At 55.9% G+C, this 17,782-nt stretch overlaps 1 protein-coding gene across 2 annotated transcripts; it reads left to right on the top strand.

The window, feature by feature from the left end:
• The first annotated feature begins 2,794 nt into the window (after positions 1–2,794).
• POLR3GL (RNA polymerase III subunit GL) lies at positions 2,795–17,373 on the top strand. 2 transcript variants are annotated; one of them, XM_075907090.2, is made up of 9 exons: positions 2,822–2,885; positions 4,083–4,250; positions 5,973–6,150; positions 8,997–9,126; positions 10,424–10,492; positions 11,662–11,718; positions 12,631–12,704; positions 13,125–13,238; positions 13,832–17,373. In XM_075907090.2, the coding sequence occupies exons 3-9, from the start codon at positions 6,028–6,030 to the stop codon at positions 13,916–13,918; spliced, it is 654 nt and encodes a 217-aa protein (XP_075763205.1). In that variant the 5' UTR covers positions 2,822–2,885; positions 4,083–4,250; positions 5,973–6,027; the 3' UTR covers positions 13,919–17,373. The 2 variants fall into 2 exon arrangements, with proteins under 2 accessions (XP_006134741.2, XP_075763205.1); XM_006134679.3 differs by lacking the exon at positions 4,083–4,250 and having other exon boundaries at positions 2,795–2,885.
• The last annotated feature ends 409 nt before the right edge of the window (positions 17,374–17,782 follow it).

The following is a 17,782-nucleotide window of genomic DNA, read 5'->3' as shown; positions in this document are numbered from 1 at the left end:
CACGCACAAACACACAGACACACACAAATATGGAACCTCCCCCAAAAATGGAATGCCCTCCACACACACTAAGGACTCTGGAATGCCTCTCCCCAAGACTATGGAATGCCCCAATACACACACACGCACACACACACACACACTAAGGACTATGCACGCACAAACACACAGACACACACAAATACAGAACGCTCCCCCACAATACGGAATGCCCTCCACACATACTAAAGACTCTGGAATGCCCTGATACACACACAACTATGAACGCACACACACGAGTATGGAATCCCCTGACATGCACACATCCATGACTACAGAACACACACACACACACACGACTATGGAATGCCGACACACACATGCACACACACATGACTACGGAATGTGCCCCCCCACATGCGCACACACAACCTGGGGGTAGCGTGTATGTCTGCAGCCAGAGGGGATTTTAGCCTCTTGTAGATTCCCCGGATAAAAATAGCAGCAACCTTTCGGGGCCAGCCCCCAGAGTCAACATCCCCCCCATCTCTCCACCCTTCCTCTGCGGGCCTTGGAATCATTCTGTACATGCCAGATGGGAGGCCTGTGGACAGGCCCTGTGTGCAGGCAAAGCACAGCGGGAGGCCGTGAACGAGCAGCGGAAGGAGGGAGCCAGATTTCATCTCAGAGCAAGGCAGAAAAGCCGTTCCTGAAGGCAGCCAGTTCTCTGCTGTTTCTGTGGGTGTCACTTGGAGTAGATCTGGCTCTGGGAAGAGAATAGGGGGAAATCCTTTACAGAGCTCTGTACGACCAGGAAATGGACAGTTTTGGTCCTGTCATTGAGGAAACTTCAGGAAGAAGGGAGCAAGGGAAAGCAATGGAAGGGGTGCAGCTGAGATTCGGGTGGGTCTAGCTAATGCTTGGAAGGGAGCTTTCCCGGGGAAAATGAGCCCATGTGCCAGCCCACACATTGGGTCTCTCCAGTTCTGACCACCTGCATATTTGGCCGCTTTGCAAGGCACCACGTCCGGGGTTCCCTCTACACTTCCCCACAGTTGAGCAAAGTGAATTTGGTGATGTGCACCTACAGGGAGGTGGTGTGCGACCTTCATAGGAATGTGGAGGGGTGGGGCCAAGGGGTCTATAGTGCGGGAGGAGGCTCAGGCCTGGGGCAGAGGGTTAGGGAGCAAGGGTCCTGGTTGGGGATATAGGCTATGGGTGCGGCTGGGTTTAGGAAAGGTTTGGGATGGAGGGGGCTCTGGGGCTGCTGCCAAGACAGAGAACTTCACCCCCACCCCAACACTTGCTCCTTGCAGCAGCATCTGGGTGTGGGGGAAACACCCAGGGGCCAGCGATGAGGCGTATGGGGTTGGCACTGGACTGCCACTGCCAGCTGGAGCGGGATGGGGGCCACGGCTGGACGTGGGACAGGGATGAGTCCAGATGGAGGCTGGGCCACCATGGCCAGATGGGGGGAAGGGTGCTGTGCCGCAGCCAGGCTGTGGGGGCCAGATCATTGGGGCCTGGTGCAGGATTGGAACTGGGGTCACGCTACCATGGTCGGGTGGGGGTTGGGCCCAGATGGGGGCAGCCTTGGCCAAACAGGGGCCGGGCCCAGGGCACTGGATCATAGCCAGGAGGCACGTTGGGGCCACAATGCCAGTGGCAGGGTCCTGACTGGAGCTTGATGGTCCCAACCGATTGGATGGTGGGCTAGTTGGGGGGTGGGGTAGCCCTTTTCCTGCTGTCGCAGGTCCCTGGCCTGCATGGCTTCATTGAGTGCCTGGATGGTGCTAAATAGGCAACTGCACAGCCGCAGCTCACAGGGATCTTAGCTCATGACGTGTAAGTTATTTGCCCCAGTGGAAGAGGCCGTAGCTCCCTTCGCTCTCATGCCCTTTGGTTTCAGGTAGGAGGCCCTCTGCCTTGGGGAACGGGCGAGCTCAGCTCTGGCTCTAGCCAGGAGAACTGGGGCCCAGTTGGGAATCAAGGCTCTGTGCCTGAAGCTCAGCTGCGAGCAGGACTCCCTGTGAGCTGTGCGCTGGGTCGGCCACCCAGGAGGGATTCAGATGCCGCCCCGCTGATTAGCAGAGCACCTACAGCCGGCAGCAGGTGTTTCTCTGGGTGGTGCACATCTGCACATGCCTCGGAGCACAGAACAAAATGTATCCTGCACATGGATGGAAAACATTAGAAGGCACATTGGCTGTTAGGGTGAAAAGCACGGCAGGAGATGGAACTGAGAGACGGCTCCAGGTCACACCAGGCTATAGCATCGGCCACCACAGGGAAGCCCTGTTCTAGAGGCCCAGCCAGCTGGGGGAGGTCTCACAAGGACAGCGGTAACTTCACTAGCCTGCCAATAGGAAATCAGAGTGTTTCCCCCTTTGTGGCACGCCCAGCCCAGCACAGGGCAGGTCCCTTGGCTACCCTAACCCCAACACACGCGCTCAGCAGGAGTGTGTGAGCCTATGGTCTCCCCTCCCCCAGGGGGTTACAGCGCCCTGGCTGGCAGGGCAGAAAGAGAGCTGGGGGCTTGAAGACCCTCCTGGACTGTGCAGGGAACGCTGCACCTTCCCCCCCCCCAGCTTCTCTCTCTCTCTGTCTATTTCTTCCACCCGCCCATCCATCCTTCTTCCGTTTTCTCCTCCATCCATCTTCCTGTCTCTCTCCTGCTCATCCTTATTTCGTTCTCTCGTCTCCCCCCCCCACCCGAAAAAAAAAACCCCTCTGGCCCCGCCCCTTAGCTTACGTCCTTTGATTGTCCGCCGTGCACACCAATGAGCGGCGAGCAGCCGGCCTTGGGCCCCGCCCCTTCGGAACGTTGTGTATCCGTTTAGCTTCCGGGCGGAAAGAACCCACGTGGAGTCGGAGAGGGAGGCTCCAGCCCGAGTGGCGCGACCCGGGTAAAGCGCTGATTCGGTTCGGTCCGGTGCGCGGCGGCCCAATGGGAGGCGGGGAAGGGCGCCCCGCCCATACGAATCCTTCCCCGGGGCCCGGGCCGGGAGTCAGAGGTACCGAGCCCTGCGCCCTGCTGCGCACCGCGGATCCCGGGCCTCGGGTCCCCGCTGCAGCTCCTGTCCTGGGCGTTGTGCAGCCGGGGCGGGGCCCTGCGCCCTCTGCCCGCTGTGGATCGTGGGCAAAGGGCCCTGCATTGTGTAGCCAGGGCCTGGTTGTGGGCTCTGGGCGCGGCTCTGTGCACTGTGGGGCCAGGACCGTTCACCCTCAGCTCTGAGCCGTGCACTGTGGGGCCAGGACTGTACACCCTCAGCTCTGACCTGTGCACTGTGGGGCCAGGACCGTTCACCCTCAGCTCTGAGCCGTGCACTGTGGGGCCGGGACCGTTCACCCTCAGCTCTGAGCCGTGCACTGTGGGGCCAGGACTGTACACCCTCAGCTCTGAGCTGTGCACTGTGGGTCCGACACCGTACACCCTCAGCCCTTAGCTATGCACCATGGGTCTGGCACCGGACACCCTCAGCCTGAGCCATGCACCATGGATCCAGCACTGGACACCCTCAGCTCTGACCTGTGCACTGTGGGTCCGACACCATATACCCTCAGCTCTGACCTGTGCACTGTGGGGCCAGGACCGTACACCCTCAGCTCTGAGCTGTGCAACCTGGGGCTGGCACCGTACACCCTTAGCCATGCACCATGGGTCTGACACCGTACACCCTCAGCCCTTAGCCGTGCACCATGTGTCCGACACCGTACACCCTCAGCCCTTAGCTATGCACCATGGGTCTGACACTGTACACTTTCAGCTCTGACCTGTGCACCAGGGGTCCGACACCGTACACCCTCAGCCCTTAGCCGTGCACCATGGGTCCGACACTGTACACTTTCAGCTCTGACCTGTGCACCATGTGTCCGACACCGTACACCCTCAGCCCTTAGCTATGCACCATGGGTCTGACACTGTACACTTTCAGCTCTGACCTGTGCACCAGGGGTCCGACACCGTACACCCTCAGCCCTTAGCCGTGCACCATGGGTCCGACACTGTACACTTTCAGCTCTGACCTGTGCACCATGGGTCCGACACCGTACACCCTCAGCCCTTAGCCGTGCACCAGGGGTCCGACACCGTACACCCTCAGCCCTTAGCTGTGCACCATGGGTCTGGCACCGGACACCCTCAGCCTGAGCCATGCACCATGGATCCAGCACTGGACATCCTCAGCTCTGAGCTGTGCACCGTGGATCTGGCACCAGACACCCTCAGCTCTGAGCTGTTCCACCACACATGCTGGTTTCTGAATCCCGTGGTATGTGCCCTAGTCCTGTTACATGGTCAGCTTCTCACATCAGGGAAACTTGTGTGGCTGGCTAATGCCTCGGCCAGACCCTGTTTAATCCCCTTTGGGGAGGGCTGCTGGGGGTTGCAGGTTTAGCAGCAAAGGGGTGCGTACGTCGGCCAAAATGCAGGGTGTGGAGCACTCTTTGCATTGTGGGTTGCTTGGCATAGTGGCTTGTGTGCTAGCCTAGGCTGCTGGGAGTCTGGGTTCAAGTCTAAATTTCCCTCCAACCTTTCCTGACCCTGCCTCTTGTAGTCTGTTTTTTCCCCTCCCCCCCCCCACAGCTGGAGAGGGTAGGCCCCAGAGCTCTCTGGTTATGAGCCTACCCTCAGATCTGCACCAGAGCTTACCCCTTTCCAACCCATCAGAATCCTTGTCTCAGCTAGGGTTGCCAACTCCCACACTGGACCCTGTTTGGGGGAGTGGTCCAACTAAATTGGCAACCCTGGTCCCACCCCGAGCCTATCAACCCACAATGGGTGCCCCCAACTGGAGCCTTTGTGCTTCTGTGCCCCCTCCCCCACTCAGAAGCCCTTATTTTGGTGTGTGCACCAATACAAAGGTGCTGAGTCGCGCACCCCTCCCTGTTGGTGCACATAACAAAATTCATTCTGCTCAGGGGGTGGGAAAAATTCAAGAGAACCCTGGTTCAAGTCCTTGGTTCATCATGGGTGTCTCTCCGCTTCCATCGGTTAGTTCCCAAACGGGTCAAGCCCTGCTGCAGAGGAATGTGAATGGTTGACCAGTTAACCAGTAGGTGGCTTACCGATAAAGGCAGGGGCGGGCAATAATTTTTTGCCAAGGGACACTTCAGAAATTTTTGAAGAGGCCCTGGGCTGCCCCGGAAGGGGCGGGGCTGCACCAGAAGGGGCGGGGCTGCAAAAGGAAGGGGTGGGGCTGGGATATGTCCTTGCTTCCCCACCCACAGACCATGATCTCCCAAGGATCTTCCTAGGGACCCATGCCAGGTGCCACCTGCTGCTGGCAGGGCAGAGGAAACTTCATGCGCTCCCCCCCTGCCCCCAAGCCCTAATTGGCCTGGGGGCGGGGGAGCGGCAGGGCCTCTGTGGGCCCGATCAACCCACTTGGCGGGCCGGATCCGACCCATGGAGGCCCTTCTGCCCACCCCGAGTTAAGGTTAACCTAGTGAAGGGTAGAGCAGCTCCCTGCCTGCCATGGGCACAGGTCTGTTCCGGCCAGGCTGAGGCAGCCCCTGCCTGTGGTGGTGGGGGGGAGGAGGGGGAATTCCAGCCCGGTGGCAGGTGGGGAGGGGCGCTCCAGTCCAGCTGAGCTAGAGTGGCCCCCTAGATCCCTCCCTTTAATCGGTTAACTCAGGGGTTCTCCATCTTTGTGATACCGCGACCCCCCTCCAAGTTGCTCGCGACCCCCCCAGTGGTCGGGACCCACAGTCTGAGAACTGGGTTAACTAGTTAAACAATACGAGGGGGATTTTACATCCCTAGATCAGTTAAAGACTGGGAGCGGCACAGTAAACGGACCTACATTAGCACCGAAACCAGAGTGATCACAGATTGCCATTTCTTCCTGCAGGCGAGATGGCCCTGGTGTGATTAAGGGCCCGGTGCTGCTAGCCCGGAGCTCTGACCCATGGCTTTTGGGGCCGTAGCTTTAGGAAGATGTGATTTTGTAGGTTCCTAAGGATCATAAAAGGGTTTTTTCGTCCCCTGCCAGGCCTCGGCTACGTTGGATCCCGGCTCTATGTCCACTTCCTCTCGGCGAGCAAGCCATGGCTGGAAGAGGAGGCAGAGGGAGGGGTCGGGGCCAGATGACCTTCAGCGTGGAAGCAGTGGGCATTGGGAAAGGAGAATTGCTGCCCCCGTCCACCCTCCAGCCGTCGCCACTTTTCCCCGTGAGTCCGTCCCGTCCGCGTCCCCTTCTGACACGCACCGTGACACCCGGCGCGTTATCGGCAGCCCTGGGGCAGGGAGGCTCCTGTGTGCACAGCAGGGCGTGCGGCCGGGCAGACATCCCCCATGTGCTGCCCTGCCAGTGTCCGCCCTGTGGCCTGGGGAGGCATCTGCCCCTTTCAGCCCCTCGCCAGCAAAGGTGGCAGAGCGCTGCCCATGGGGGGTTTGGACGTGCGACTTTGGGCAGCAGAGACCCACCACCTCATCCAAGCCATCGGGGGATTTTCAGTGAGTCTAGGATGTGGAGGAGTCCAGAGGGCCCTCGGGAAAGTCTCAGTACCTAAATGGGTAATGCTTCCTGGTTCCGGTTAACCCAGAGGTGGGCAAAAGGGCCTCCGTGGGCCAGATCCGGCCCGGCAAGTGGGTGGATCTGACCTGTAGAAGCCCTGCTGCTTCCCTCTGCCCCCCCCCCCCCAGCCAATCAGGGCCTGAGGGCAGGGGAGCGCAGGAAGCTCCTCCTGCCCTGCGAGGGGCACATGGCGCTTTGAAGTGCTGCGGGCTCCTCACAGGGCTGGGGCAAGGGGAAGGAAGCTTCACGCAGCCCCTGCACCTCTTCGTGCGGGAGCGTGCCAAGCCTCTTCCAGGGCATGGGTGCCTGGTGGGAAGGGGGTAAAGGTGCCTGGTGGAAAGAGGGTAAAGGGGGTAGCCCCGCCCCTTCCTGTTTAGGCCCTGCCCCTTCTCATTTAGGCCCCGCCCCTTCCCGGGTGACCCGAGCTACTTCAAAAATTTTTGAAGTGGCCCCCAGGTAAAAATTATCGCCCATGCCTGAGTTAACCGGTAACCAGTGAGGACTGTGCAGCTCCCTGCTTGCTGTAGGCAGGAGGCTGCTTCAACCCCACGGGGGAGGGGAGGGGCACCTTGCAGGCAGGAGCTGCTCCGGCGGGGGCAGGGAGCCAACGGCAGCCCTAGCCCCTGTGCAGGGCTAGGAGCCGGGCGTGAGCCACAGTGCAGGGTGGGGGCGGAGTCCGGCAGGCTGGAATGGTCCCCGCCCAGATTCTGCTTAGTCGGTTGACAGATTCCCCGGGATTTTACATCCTTTGCGTGGGTGCCTATGTGCAGGGCTTGACAAACTATAGAATCTACTCGCCTATGGCAAGTAGATTTCAGCCACAGACCCCGTTTACCAGCGGCCTGCGCATGCACAATGCGGGGCTGGCGAGCGGCTTTTGCCACCGTGTGTCAAGCCCTGCCTATGTGTGTGTGTGCATAAATGTGGGTGTACAAACCCCTGTTTATGTATACACCTACACACCCACACATATGTAGCTATATACACAGATGCTCATGTGTTTGAATAAGACCCTACCAAATTCATGGCCATAAAAACATGTCACAGACTGTGAAATCTGGTCTTTTGTGTGCTTGGGAGAAAGTAGAATTTCTCCAAGTGGGAGTCCTAACTAGGGACGTGAGTGACTAGTTGAGTCACTACTCGACTACTCGCTTCCCCCTCCCCTTTGCTGCCTCTGTGTCAGAGGCAGCAGGGTGGGGGAAGCAGAAGCCGGTGCTGGGGGGAGCCAGCTTAAAAGCCGGTTTCCCCCAGCACCATCTCTGGGATGCGGGGGGAGGAAGGGGGAGGGCAGCGGTCAGGGGCCCAGCTCGCTTCAGGTCCCAGACCTTCCTCCGCTGCGGCTTTGCAGTTTAAATGTAGTAGGAGCCGGACTGCCTGCATTCCCAACTCCTACTACATTTAAACTGCAGAGCCACAGCGGGGCCCCTTATCGACTAACTGTGTAGTCGGTACAAATTGTATTGACTACACAATTAGTCAATCACCAGGGCTCACCGAGCCGCGGGGAGCCCTGCTCACCAGCCACACTATCCGGCGTTCTGCACATGCGCAGATCGCCCGAACCCGGCTCTTCCGGGATGTAATCTACTCGCCACGGGCGAGTAGATTACATAGATTGTCGAGTCCTGTCAATCACCCACCTCTTAACATCCTTAGTCCTGACCCAAAAGGGAGTTTAAAGAGGGGCCACAAGATTAGTTTAGGGGGTCGCGGTATTGCCACCTTTACTTCTGTGCTGCAGCTGTTGGCTGGGTGCCCAGCTCTGAAGGCGGCATCCTGCCAGCAGCAGGGCAGAAGTAAGGGGGGCAACACCCTACCCATGTCGCCCTCACTGCTGTGCTGCTGATTTCAGCGCTGGGCACCCAGAAAGCAGCAGCTGCTGAATAAGGGCCCAGCTCTGCAGGCAGCAGCGCAGAAATAAGGGTGGCAATGCAGCCCCATCCCATCTTTTCTTTTGCACTGCTGATGGCGGTAGCTCTGCCTTCCAAGCTGGGCTCCCGGCCAGCAGCCACCCTCTCCAGCTGCCCAGCTCTGAGGGTGGCCCGCTGCCTGCAGCAGCGCAGACGTAAGGGTAGCAGTGCTCCAAGCCCTCTCCAATAACTCTGCGAGCCCCCCATAACTCTTTTGTGGGCCAGGATCCTGACAATAACAACACGGAGAAATTTCAGATTTCGATAGCTGAAACCGTGACATTTATTATTTTTAAAGCCCCGTGATATTGGCCAGAGTGGACCATGAATTTGGAAGGGCCCCACCTAGGTATGTACCCACACACGTGTCTACATCTTTATACACATACATACATAGATGTCAGAGCTGGGCTTAAACCAAATCCCTAGATCCTATCTCTCCCCCGCTCAAGGAGGTTTGAAATCCAGATCCGGATTTCACAGCTGAGCCCCATCCCTCATGCTGGACTCCTGCCTTGGTATCGTCATTTTGGCCACCCCGGTTCTTCCTTTGAAGTGAATCGTTGCTTCTGCCCTGTCTCTGTAGCCCATGGAGTACAAGCCGGTCCCTCTGCAGACGGGTGAGGAGGTGGAATACATGCTGGCCCTAAAGCAAGAATTGAGGGGAGCCATGAAGAGCCTGCCATATTATGTCAAGCCGGCTGCCCCCAAGAAAGGTACTGAGGTCATGGCTGGTTGATTTAGGACCAAATTTTAATGGTATTTTTTTAAAGGACTTTAAAAAAAACCTTAATGCAAAGAAAACTACTGGGCCTGAGTTCTCAGTGATGCTGAAGTCCTTTTACACTTAAGGAGGGTGTGGGACTCAGTGGTTGGTGTACATGGGTAGGACGTACAAACTCTGGGGCTGTTCCTAGCTCTGCAACTCCCTTTGCTGCCCCGTGCCTCAGTTTGCCCATCTGTAAAATGGACCCACCGATGAAACCAGAGCGTGTTTATTATTAGTATACCAGTCAGCAAGCATAAAGCAGCCTTAAACCTAAGTTATACCTATTTTAAGGCCCGTTCCCGCTGCTAGTCTGGTATAGAGGGGTTTAAAGCTGGATTGAGCATTCAACATTATGCAGTTAAAAGTATGTTGGTTAGTGATGTGATTTTTTTTGTTATAAATATCATTACACCAGTGTTATACCACCCCCCCCTAGTGTGGACACAGAGGCATCAGCGTAAAGGTGTCTCGTACTGGGTTAGCTTATTCTGGTCTAGCTGTACAAAGATAAGCGCATTCACACTGGGATAACTGCATCCACACCAGAAGGGTTGTGGGGCTGTACTACTCTGGGGCCAGGAAGTGTGTAAACAAGGTCTCAATCGTGATGAAAGTTGGTTGGGACACTACCAATTTAACAACCATTGAAGGTGCAAACAGCTCTCTGTGTTGTCTCCTTCCTGACACAGGAGTCTATCTATTGACTTTGATTTTTATCTGGTTCGGTTTAACTATCCAATCTTCAGATACTTACTGATGCTCCCTCCTCCTTCCCCTTCCCCTTCCCCTCTCCTATTTATTTTGGGTGTACACATCCCAAACTCATAACTCCGGTCATCTGAAGAAGTGGGATGTGCATACGAAAACTCATGATCCCATCTACATGTTTTGTTAGTCTATAAAGTGCTACCAGACCATTTGTTTTTTTTTTTGTAACAGACTAACTCAGCTACTCCCTGAAGCATCTGAATTTAATAGAGAGTCGAAGCCCATTTATATGATGATGATCAGAGCTCAACAAACAATGTAATCTACTCGCCCGTGGCATTGAAGGTGCAAACAGCTCTCTGTGTTGTCTCCTTCCTGACACGGGAGTCTATCTATTGACTTTGATTTTTATCTGGTTCGGTTTAACTATCTACCCGTGGCGAGTAAATTACACCCCAGAAGAGCCGGCGCAGAGCGATGGATGATGATGATGATGAAAGGGCAGTTTTGACCCCTGTTTGTATGTTTCTTTTCAGATGTTGAGCGCTACTCAGATAAATATCAGACGTCAGGACCTATTGATAACGCTATCGACTGGAACCCAGGTATGCAAGGAAACAGTTTACAATCTAACTCCTGCTCATCTTTCTCCTCAGAGTTTTGTTTCAGGAAGTCTGTGATTTGCAGGTGTGGAAAACCGCAGATCTGGTGCCTTTATAATAATACCAGAGCCACAGTAGGGATGTAAAATCCTGTTTAAGTGGTTAAAAAGGAGGTGCCCCAGCCCACAGCAGAGGGGGAACTCTGCCGTACCTTCACAGGGCTGCCAGCTCCCAGCCCACCTGGGGCTGGCTCTGCTGTTGGCTCCCTTCATGGCCAGCGAAGGCGCAGCGGGCTGGGGCGAGGGGCTGCTTCTGGGTGATGGGGTAACTGGTTAATCGATTACCCGTTCCCATCCCTAAGACTCAGCAATGTGCCAGGACGGAAGGAGGCCCAGTGAAACTGAAAGGCTAGGTAGATAGAAGTAGTGACAGAAATTGTTACATAATCTTTGGAACTCTACGCTGCAGGATATTGCTGGAGTAAAAAGCATAGAGGATTCAGAAATTTAGACAGGTATGAGGATAAGAGCCTCCACAGTTACATTAGACTGATAAATAAGAACAAATGATAATGTCTGTGGTGACGGATGGATGAGTGCATGGGGGGATGCATAGATACATAGATTAGAAATCCTCACATTTCAGGGCACAAGCCAATCACCAGTAGGGGACAGGAAAAAACGTCTGTTAGTCCATTGTTGTCCACTTGGAGGCTTATTGGGTGTGTCTAGACTACAGGGTTTTTTCGAAAAAAGACTACTTTTTCCGAAAAAACTTCACCCGCATCTAGACTGCAGCCACATTCTTTCGAAAGTAAATTGAAAGAATGTGGCAGTTTTTTCGATTGTGGTAAACCTCATTTTATGAGGAATAACGCTTTTTTTCGAAAAAAGCTTTCGAAAAAAGTGCTCTTTCGAAAAAAGGCGCTATTGAATGCAAACTGTGCTTTTTTGAACGAGAGCGTCTAGCTTCTCTTTTGAAAAAGCGGTTCGCTTTTTCGAAAAGTCTGCTTGTCGTCTAGACGCTGTCTTTTGGAAGAGGCTTGTAGTCTAGACGTAGCCATAGTGTCTACTTCTGAAGCAGTTGATTCTAGCCACTCTAGAGCGGCTCTAGCTAGAGTCAGAGAACCATAAGTCTGACTCTCTGCAGTGATTCCTTATTTCCCTGTGCAGATTGGCGGCGGTTACCACGGGAGCTAAAGATCCGAGTTCGAAAGCTCCGGAAGGAGAGTGAGTATTAAAGAAAACGGTGAGGTCAGCCAGGAGGGCAGGGATGGGCAAATACTGGCCCATGAGCCGGATCCGGTTCCCCAGCGTTCACCTCTGGTGGGCTGCTACCATCATATTTACCTGCGTTTCCACAGGTACCGGCGATCGCAACTCCCATTGGCCACGGATCGCCGTTCCTGGCCAATGGGAGCTGTGGGAAGCAGTGGCCGGGTCTGCGCTGTTTCCTGCTGCTCCTATTGGCCAGGCACCGTGATGCGTGGCCAATGGGAGCTGCGATCGCTGGTACTTGCAGAGGTTCAGGTAAGTAGAGCAGCGCTGGCCCGCCATTGGCTAACCCTGCTGAACTGTTGCCGTTTTATTGCCCACGGCTGTATTAGAGGGATGCTCGCGTGCCCGTCCTATGCCTTCCCCACAAGGCGACACAGATTCGAGAGGGGCTGTGTCAGAAGAAAAGAAACATACGACTCAGCCTGGGTTTACTGTTCCCACAAGTGCTCCTGTCTGACTTCCTCCTAGTCCCCTTGTGGTCCCCTCATGCCCAGGGTTGGAAGTAATGATGGGAGGGAGCCATAAGGAAATAGGGGGCAACAGTGGTCTGGTTTCTGGTGCAAGGCAGCAGAATAGCCCGACCTCCTGCTAAAACCCAGCCGGGTGACCCAGCTCGGAAGCCAGCCGTGCGACCCCCTCGTTAGCGAGGGGTGTGTGTCGGCAGGGGGGCAAGCCCTTACTCGGCCTTGACCGAGTGACGTGCAGCCGGATTGAAACACGTCAGTCGGCTGCGGCTGTATCGTGCTGCCCGAAGGCAGTTCAAGGAGCTCCCTCCCTCCCCCCGCCCATGGCGAGCTGCCCCCCCCCTCCCCGCCAGGAATGCCCCAGTGTCCGGCCAGGTTCTGACCTTCTCCTCTGCGGTAGGAACCACCCTCCTGCTCCCCAAGCACAAACAGCGCCTCCCGGTGGACAAGGAGGAAGCCATCAAGAAACTGGAGGTAAGGATGGTTTTTCTCGGTTTTCCTGGCTGGGGAGCCCTCTCTGCTCTGCGGCACTGCTGGGCGTCACAAGGGGCCCGTGTCCTTGCTTGCTGGGCTCCTCTGCTCCCCACCCCTTCCATCCTGGGGCGCACTCACCTGGGTAGTCACGGGGGGCGCCGCTGCAGGGAATCAGGTGGGCGGTGGCTCACAGGGGCATGTGGTACCGGTGGCTGGTGGGCTGGCCAGAGGCGGCTGCTTGCCTGTGTGCAGCATGGGGTAGAGGTGCGGCGGGAAGGATTCTCGGGGGGGAGGAAGGGGCATTAGGACGCGGCAGTGGTGTTTGCGCTCCAGCAGCTTGCCCTGGCGCGGGGAACGGCCCAGGCAGCGTTGCTGCGGCTTGAGCGGCCGCTGGGCTTCTGTTTCGTCATTCCACCCCAGACCCTGGAGAAGAAGGAGGAGGAAGTGACGTCGGAGGAAGAAGGGGAGAAGGAGGAGGAAGAGGAAGGCAAGGAAGAGGAGGAGGAGGAGTACGACGAGGAGGAGCACGAAGAGGTGAGGTGCCTCCGGGAAGGCCGGCCAGTCACACGCTCTGGGTGCTCGCGCCAGACTCCCAGTCCCGTCCTGCACCCATTGGTCTGAGTGGGCGCTTGGGCTGTGCAAGGACTGCAGGATCGGGGCCTCACGTTCCCAGGGGGAAGCAGCTGGCTGGGGGGTTGAGTGGGGCCGGTTGGATCCTAGTTCCTGGCAGGCCAGCATCCACATTGCCAAAATCCAGTTGGCCCCAGTCTCGGCAGAGGCTGAACGAGATGCGTCCTTGGCCCCTAGTGGGAGTCCCTGGGAGGGGGGAAGATGCTGCCCGTCTCTGGGGCCGCCCCTTTGACGCTTTCCCCAGCGTCCCCCTGCAGCGCCTCAGATCCGCTAATTCCTTTCTACCGCCCTGTCCTTGCGGGTTCCATGGGACGTGCCCGTCCCTTCCACTTTCTGTGCCAAACTGCCGCGTTGCTGCGTGCCGTGAAGCAGCCCGTTCCCACCCAGCAGCGGTCGCACTGTGTGTCAGGCCCCGGGCCCCATCGCTCGTGCCCTGCGAGGGCCGTCACCCCTCGCCCTCCCCAGGACTCACCTCCTTCTCCCTGCTGGTTCCCTAGGAGACGGATTACATCATGTCCTACTTCGACAACGGGGAGGAGTTTGGGGCCGACAGCGATGACAACATGGACGAGGCCATATACTGAGGGGGGCTGCGTGGACGCCAGACGGGCGCGAAGGGCGCTCCGACTCCTGGGTCTGCAGACCCCGGCCTTCTGCCATGGTGGTGACGGCCTCTCCCACTGGGAAGCAAGGGGGGCGCTGTGTCAGGATGTTCCCCCATCCTTCTTCCGACTCAGTCACCATTTCTGTGGCCACGGTGGGAGGCCTGGATTCCCGATCAGCCGCTGCGGCACAGGGCCAGCAGGGGGCGCTGACGGGTTCCCACCCTCCCCTCCAGAGGAAGCTCTGTCGCTTCACCCCTAGGGGGTGCTCTCCATCCATTTTCCATCAGCTGCTTCTTGGAGGGGGATGGAAAATTGGGCAGGGAAGGATAAGAGAATTGAACTGAAGCTGATGGAACCAACCTGTCCAAGTCACCCCCTCTGCCTTCTGATTTCCACTCCCACCTCCACCGCCATTTGTTGGGGCTGGGTCCTGCCTCGCTCACCTATAGGAGAAACTGACCATCACCATCCTGGGACTGTAACGTCCCCTGTTAATTAGCATCTGCCCCAAAGGAGTGGGTGACACCAGCATTGACACACAGCAGGGAGTGGCAGGCAGATATCCTCCTTTGACTGGTCCGCTTCCTTCCCGCCCGCCATCTGGACCTGAACTCCATCCCAGCTCTTTGAGCTGGGAACGTAGAGGAGGAGGGTGTGTCTATTTCGGAGTCGGTCCACGGTTTTAATAGGAAACTCCCTTGCACCAGCAGGATCTTAGGATGACGGGGTAACACGAATGGAGCTGTTCTCCTGCCTGATGCCTCTTCCCAGGCCTGATTCTCCAGGCCCTGACCCCCACCCTGTGCCCTTCTTTCCCCCGGTGCAACACACTGGGGCAGCCAGCAGCTTTGCACAGCCCCGTGGGGTGCCAAGCGGGAGGTCGCACCAGGATTTTGCACGGGGCTAAAGAATCGCACAAGATGCAGGACCTCGGAGAATTAGGCCCGCAGGGGGGCAGGGTCTCATAGAGGATTTTAATCCTATTTCCAACTCTGGGCAGCTGCTCACTTCCCTGCCTCCCCCCCCCCGGGAGTCACTATCTGACTTTGAGGGATTCACCCTCCCCATATGGAGGAGTTGCTGTATGGCTGGTAGGGGATCGTCCAGCTTCGGACCAGCCCAGCAGGGACTCAGATCTCCCCAGGCTTCTGAATTTTAATAAATGATTGTGTTTTTACTGTTACTTGAAAATATTTTAGAGCTGGGAGATTAATAAGCGAGGGAGCGTCCCTTCCCTCAATGATCTTACGCTGCTCAGGGGTTGAGGATGTGTGTGTTGTAATGTACGGGCCCTGCCAGGTCCTGTCTAGCTTATAACCCACACTCCCTGCAGCCCCCCTGTCTGGAGCGGAGCCAGGCTGCAAAGACAGAATGAGTGGGGAGGTTGGAGGACTCCTTGGTTTGACCCCTATTAAAAGAAATGGGTGAGTGTCCCTAAAAAGCGTATTTAGATAAGTTTTAAAGAAAGTTTCTGGACACAGAATTTCTGTGCGTGTGTGCGTGCGTGTGCGTGTGGGTGGGGGGTGTTTGTATAGGGGGTGTTGCATTGTGTTTTGTTGGTATGTGTTGGCAGGTGCGTTTGTGGCATTCTTGCGTGTGAATTTGTGCCAGGTCAGTGTGTGTGTACGTGGCGTGTCGCACGCGCGCTTCGGCACATGGTGCATTTGCACGGGTGGGTGGGTGTCTGGCGGGGAGGCAGCTGGGTTGTGTATGTCAGTGTAGGGTGCGGAATGTGGTGAGCTCCGTGAGTTTGCCAGTGGGTGTTCCTTTGTTGCATGGGTGCACGGCTGCCCAGCCATGGTGGGGCATGCTGTGTGTATGCGTTGGTATGGGCTTGACAGCGGTGCATATTTTTTGTGTTTCTGTGTGTTGTGTTGTCACGTGATAAACTAGCTGCTCCTCACTACCCCTGCTGTTTCTCTTGCAACTGGGCCAGAGGAACTGGTTTTACTGGGAGCTAGGGGGCCAGCGGGAAACACTGTATTTTTTTATTTCCAAAGCCCTGAGATCCAGATTATCCTTTCGGCGCCATCAGTACAAGTCCGTTGAGTTGAAGCAAAGCAGAATTTGGACCTGAGGGTTCTTTTGAGGGAAAGGGGTGGGTTTGGAACAGATAGTTAAAGGAAAACAACTTGAAATGAATTACCTAGATTGGAAGCTCTTTGGGGCAAGGACTGTCTCTTTGTTCTATTTGTGCAGAACCTAGCACTCTGCTCCCTGATTCGAGGGCTTGTAGGCTATGCAATATAGACAGTAATAATAAAAGGGTGTGAATCTGAGCTCACTCATTCTGGTGTCAGTCAGGAATTGGTGAAGCTCTGGAGGTGTCAGTCTGGTGTGAAATTGGGTGTCAATCTGATGTGAGATTGGCTGTCAATCTGGGGTGAGATCGGGTATCAATCGGCTGAGATTGGGTGTCAATCTGATGTGAGATCAGGTGTCAGTCTGGGGTGAGGTAAGGTATCAGTTGGGTGAGATTGGGTGTCAATCTTATGTGAGTTCGGGTGTCAATCTGGGGTGAGATCGGGTATCAGTTGGGTGAGATCGGGTGTCAATCTGGGGTGAGATCAGGTGTCAATCTGGAGAGATCGATGTCAATCTGATGTGAGATCGGGTGTCAGTCTGGGGTGAGGTAAGGTATCAGTTGGGTGAGATTGGGTGTCAATCTTATGTGAGATCGGGTGTCAATCTGGGGTGAGATTGGGTGTCAATCTGGGGAGAGATCGGTGTCAATCTGATGTGAGATCAGGTATCAATTGGGGTGAGATCGGGTGTCAATCTGATGTGAGATCGGGTGTCAATCTGGGGTGAGATCGGGTATCAGTCGGGTGAGATCGGGTGTCAATCTGGGGAGATATCGGTGTCAATCTGATGTGAGATCAGGTATCAATTGGGGTGAGATCGGGTGTCAATCTGATGTGAGATCGGGTGTCTGTGTGGGGTGAGTTCAGAATCTAAATCTTGAAGAAAACAGTCATACAAGAGGCCAACCTCTCGCCAGGTCTAATTAGAAGCCAATTGCAAAGTTACCACTGATTCTGCTGGGGCCCCAGAAGAGCAGAGCCAGCTGGAAGTGGGAGGAAATGGTCCAGTTTCCTTTTTGCAAATCTGTTGTTGAGCAATTCGAAAGCCGGGCTGCTCCCTTGTGTTGGGAGCTGAGCTGTCGGTGTCAGGGAGAGACGCTGTACGTGTGCATGGGCATGTGACTGTGTTAATTGCCGCATCAAAACTCAGCAGGCTCCACCAGGAAACAAAACTCACCAGCTAGAAGGACGCCTCCATTGTACCAGCTCTGCCAGGTGTTTTGAAAGCAGCCAAAATCGTTGTCCGCACTCAGCCAGGAGGTGGCGCCACAGCTCGATCGACTTTGTTGCAGCTTTTTAACATTGTCTCTTTTTAAACGTGTCGGTTGGAATTAAAAGGATTTGTCTCTTTCTGCAGCCCATCTCCTCCTTCACGGGCCAAGCTGGTGGGATCATCCCAACCTCTGCTGAGAGAGATTCGAGTGACACCTCCCCCTATTCCTAGCTCCGCCACGGACCTCGGGCAACAGCTGCCGGCTCCGTGCCTCAGTTTCCCGTGGCCCCTTCGGTCTGGCTTTCTGCTTCTACTTGCCTAGTGTATTGGTATAGTGAAAGCAGCCCAGGCCGCAGGGGTGCAGCCGTACCAGTATAAAAAGTGCTCATTAGGCATGTTAAAATGCATTTAATTAAGTAACTGTAACCGCTGACATTTTCAGCAGTTACATGCAGGGCAGTTGACACCCTGGGAGCCGGTGCACGTGGGGAGACAGCTTTTAAGCCAGGCTCAACAGTTAACCGTGTACATGGTTACCCATTCACC

Source organism: Pelodiscus sinensis, chromosome 22, assembly GCF_052426305.1.
Source record: "Pelodiscus sinensis isolate ZL-2025 chromosome 22, ASM5242630v1, whole genome shotgun sequence".
Lineage (NCBI taxonomy): Eukaryota > Metazoa > Chordata > Testudines > Trionychidae > Pelodiscus > Pelodiscus sinensis.
The sequence above is the reverse complement of the archived record's forward strand: the minus strand, read 5'-3'. Positions and strand labels throughout refer to the sequence as shown.

Excerpts from the sequence above, each read along its gene's own strand:
- POLR3GL (XM_006134679.3), top strand. The coding sequence starts at position 6,028 with ATGGCTGGAAGAGGAGGCAGAGGGAGGGGTCGGGGCCAGATGACCTTC. Across the intron at positions 10,493-11,661 it reads CGCTATCGACTGGAACCCAG|ATTGGCGGCGGTTACCACGG; the intron begins GTATGCAAGGAA and ends TTCCCTGTGCAG. Across the intron at positions 11,719-12,630 it reads TCGAAAGCTCCGGAAGGAGA|GAACCACCCTCCTGCTCCCC; the intron begins GTGAGTATTAAA and ends CCTCTGCGGTAG.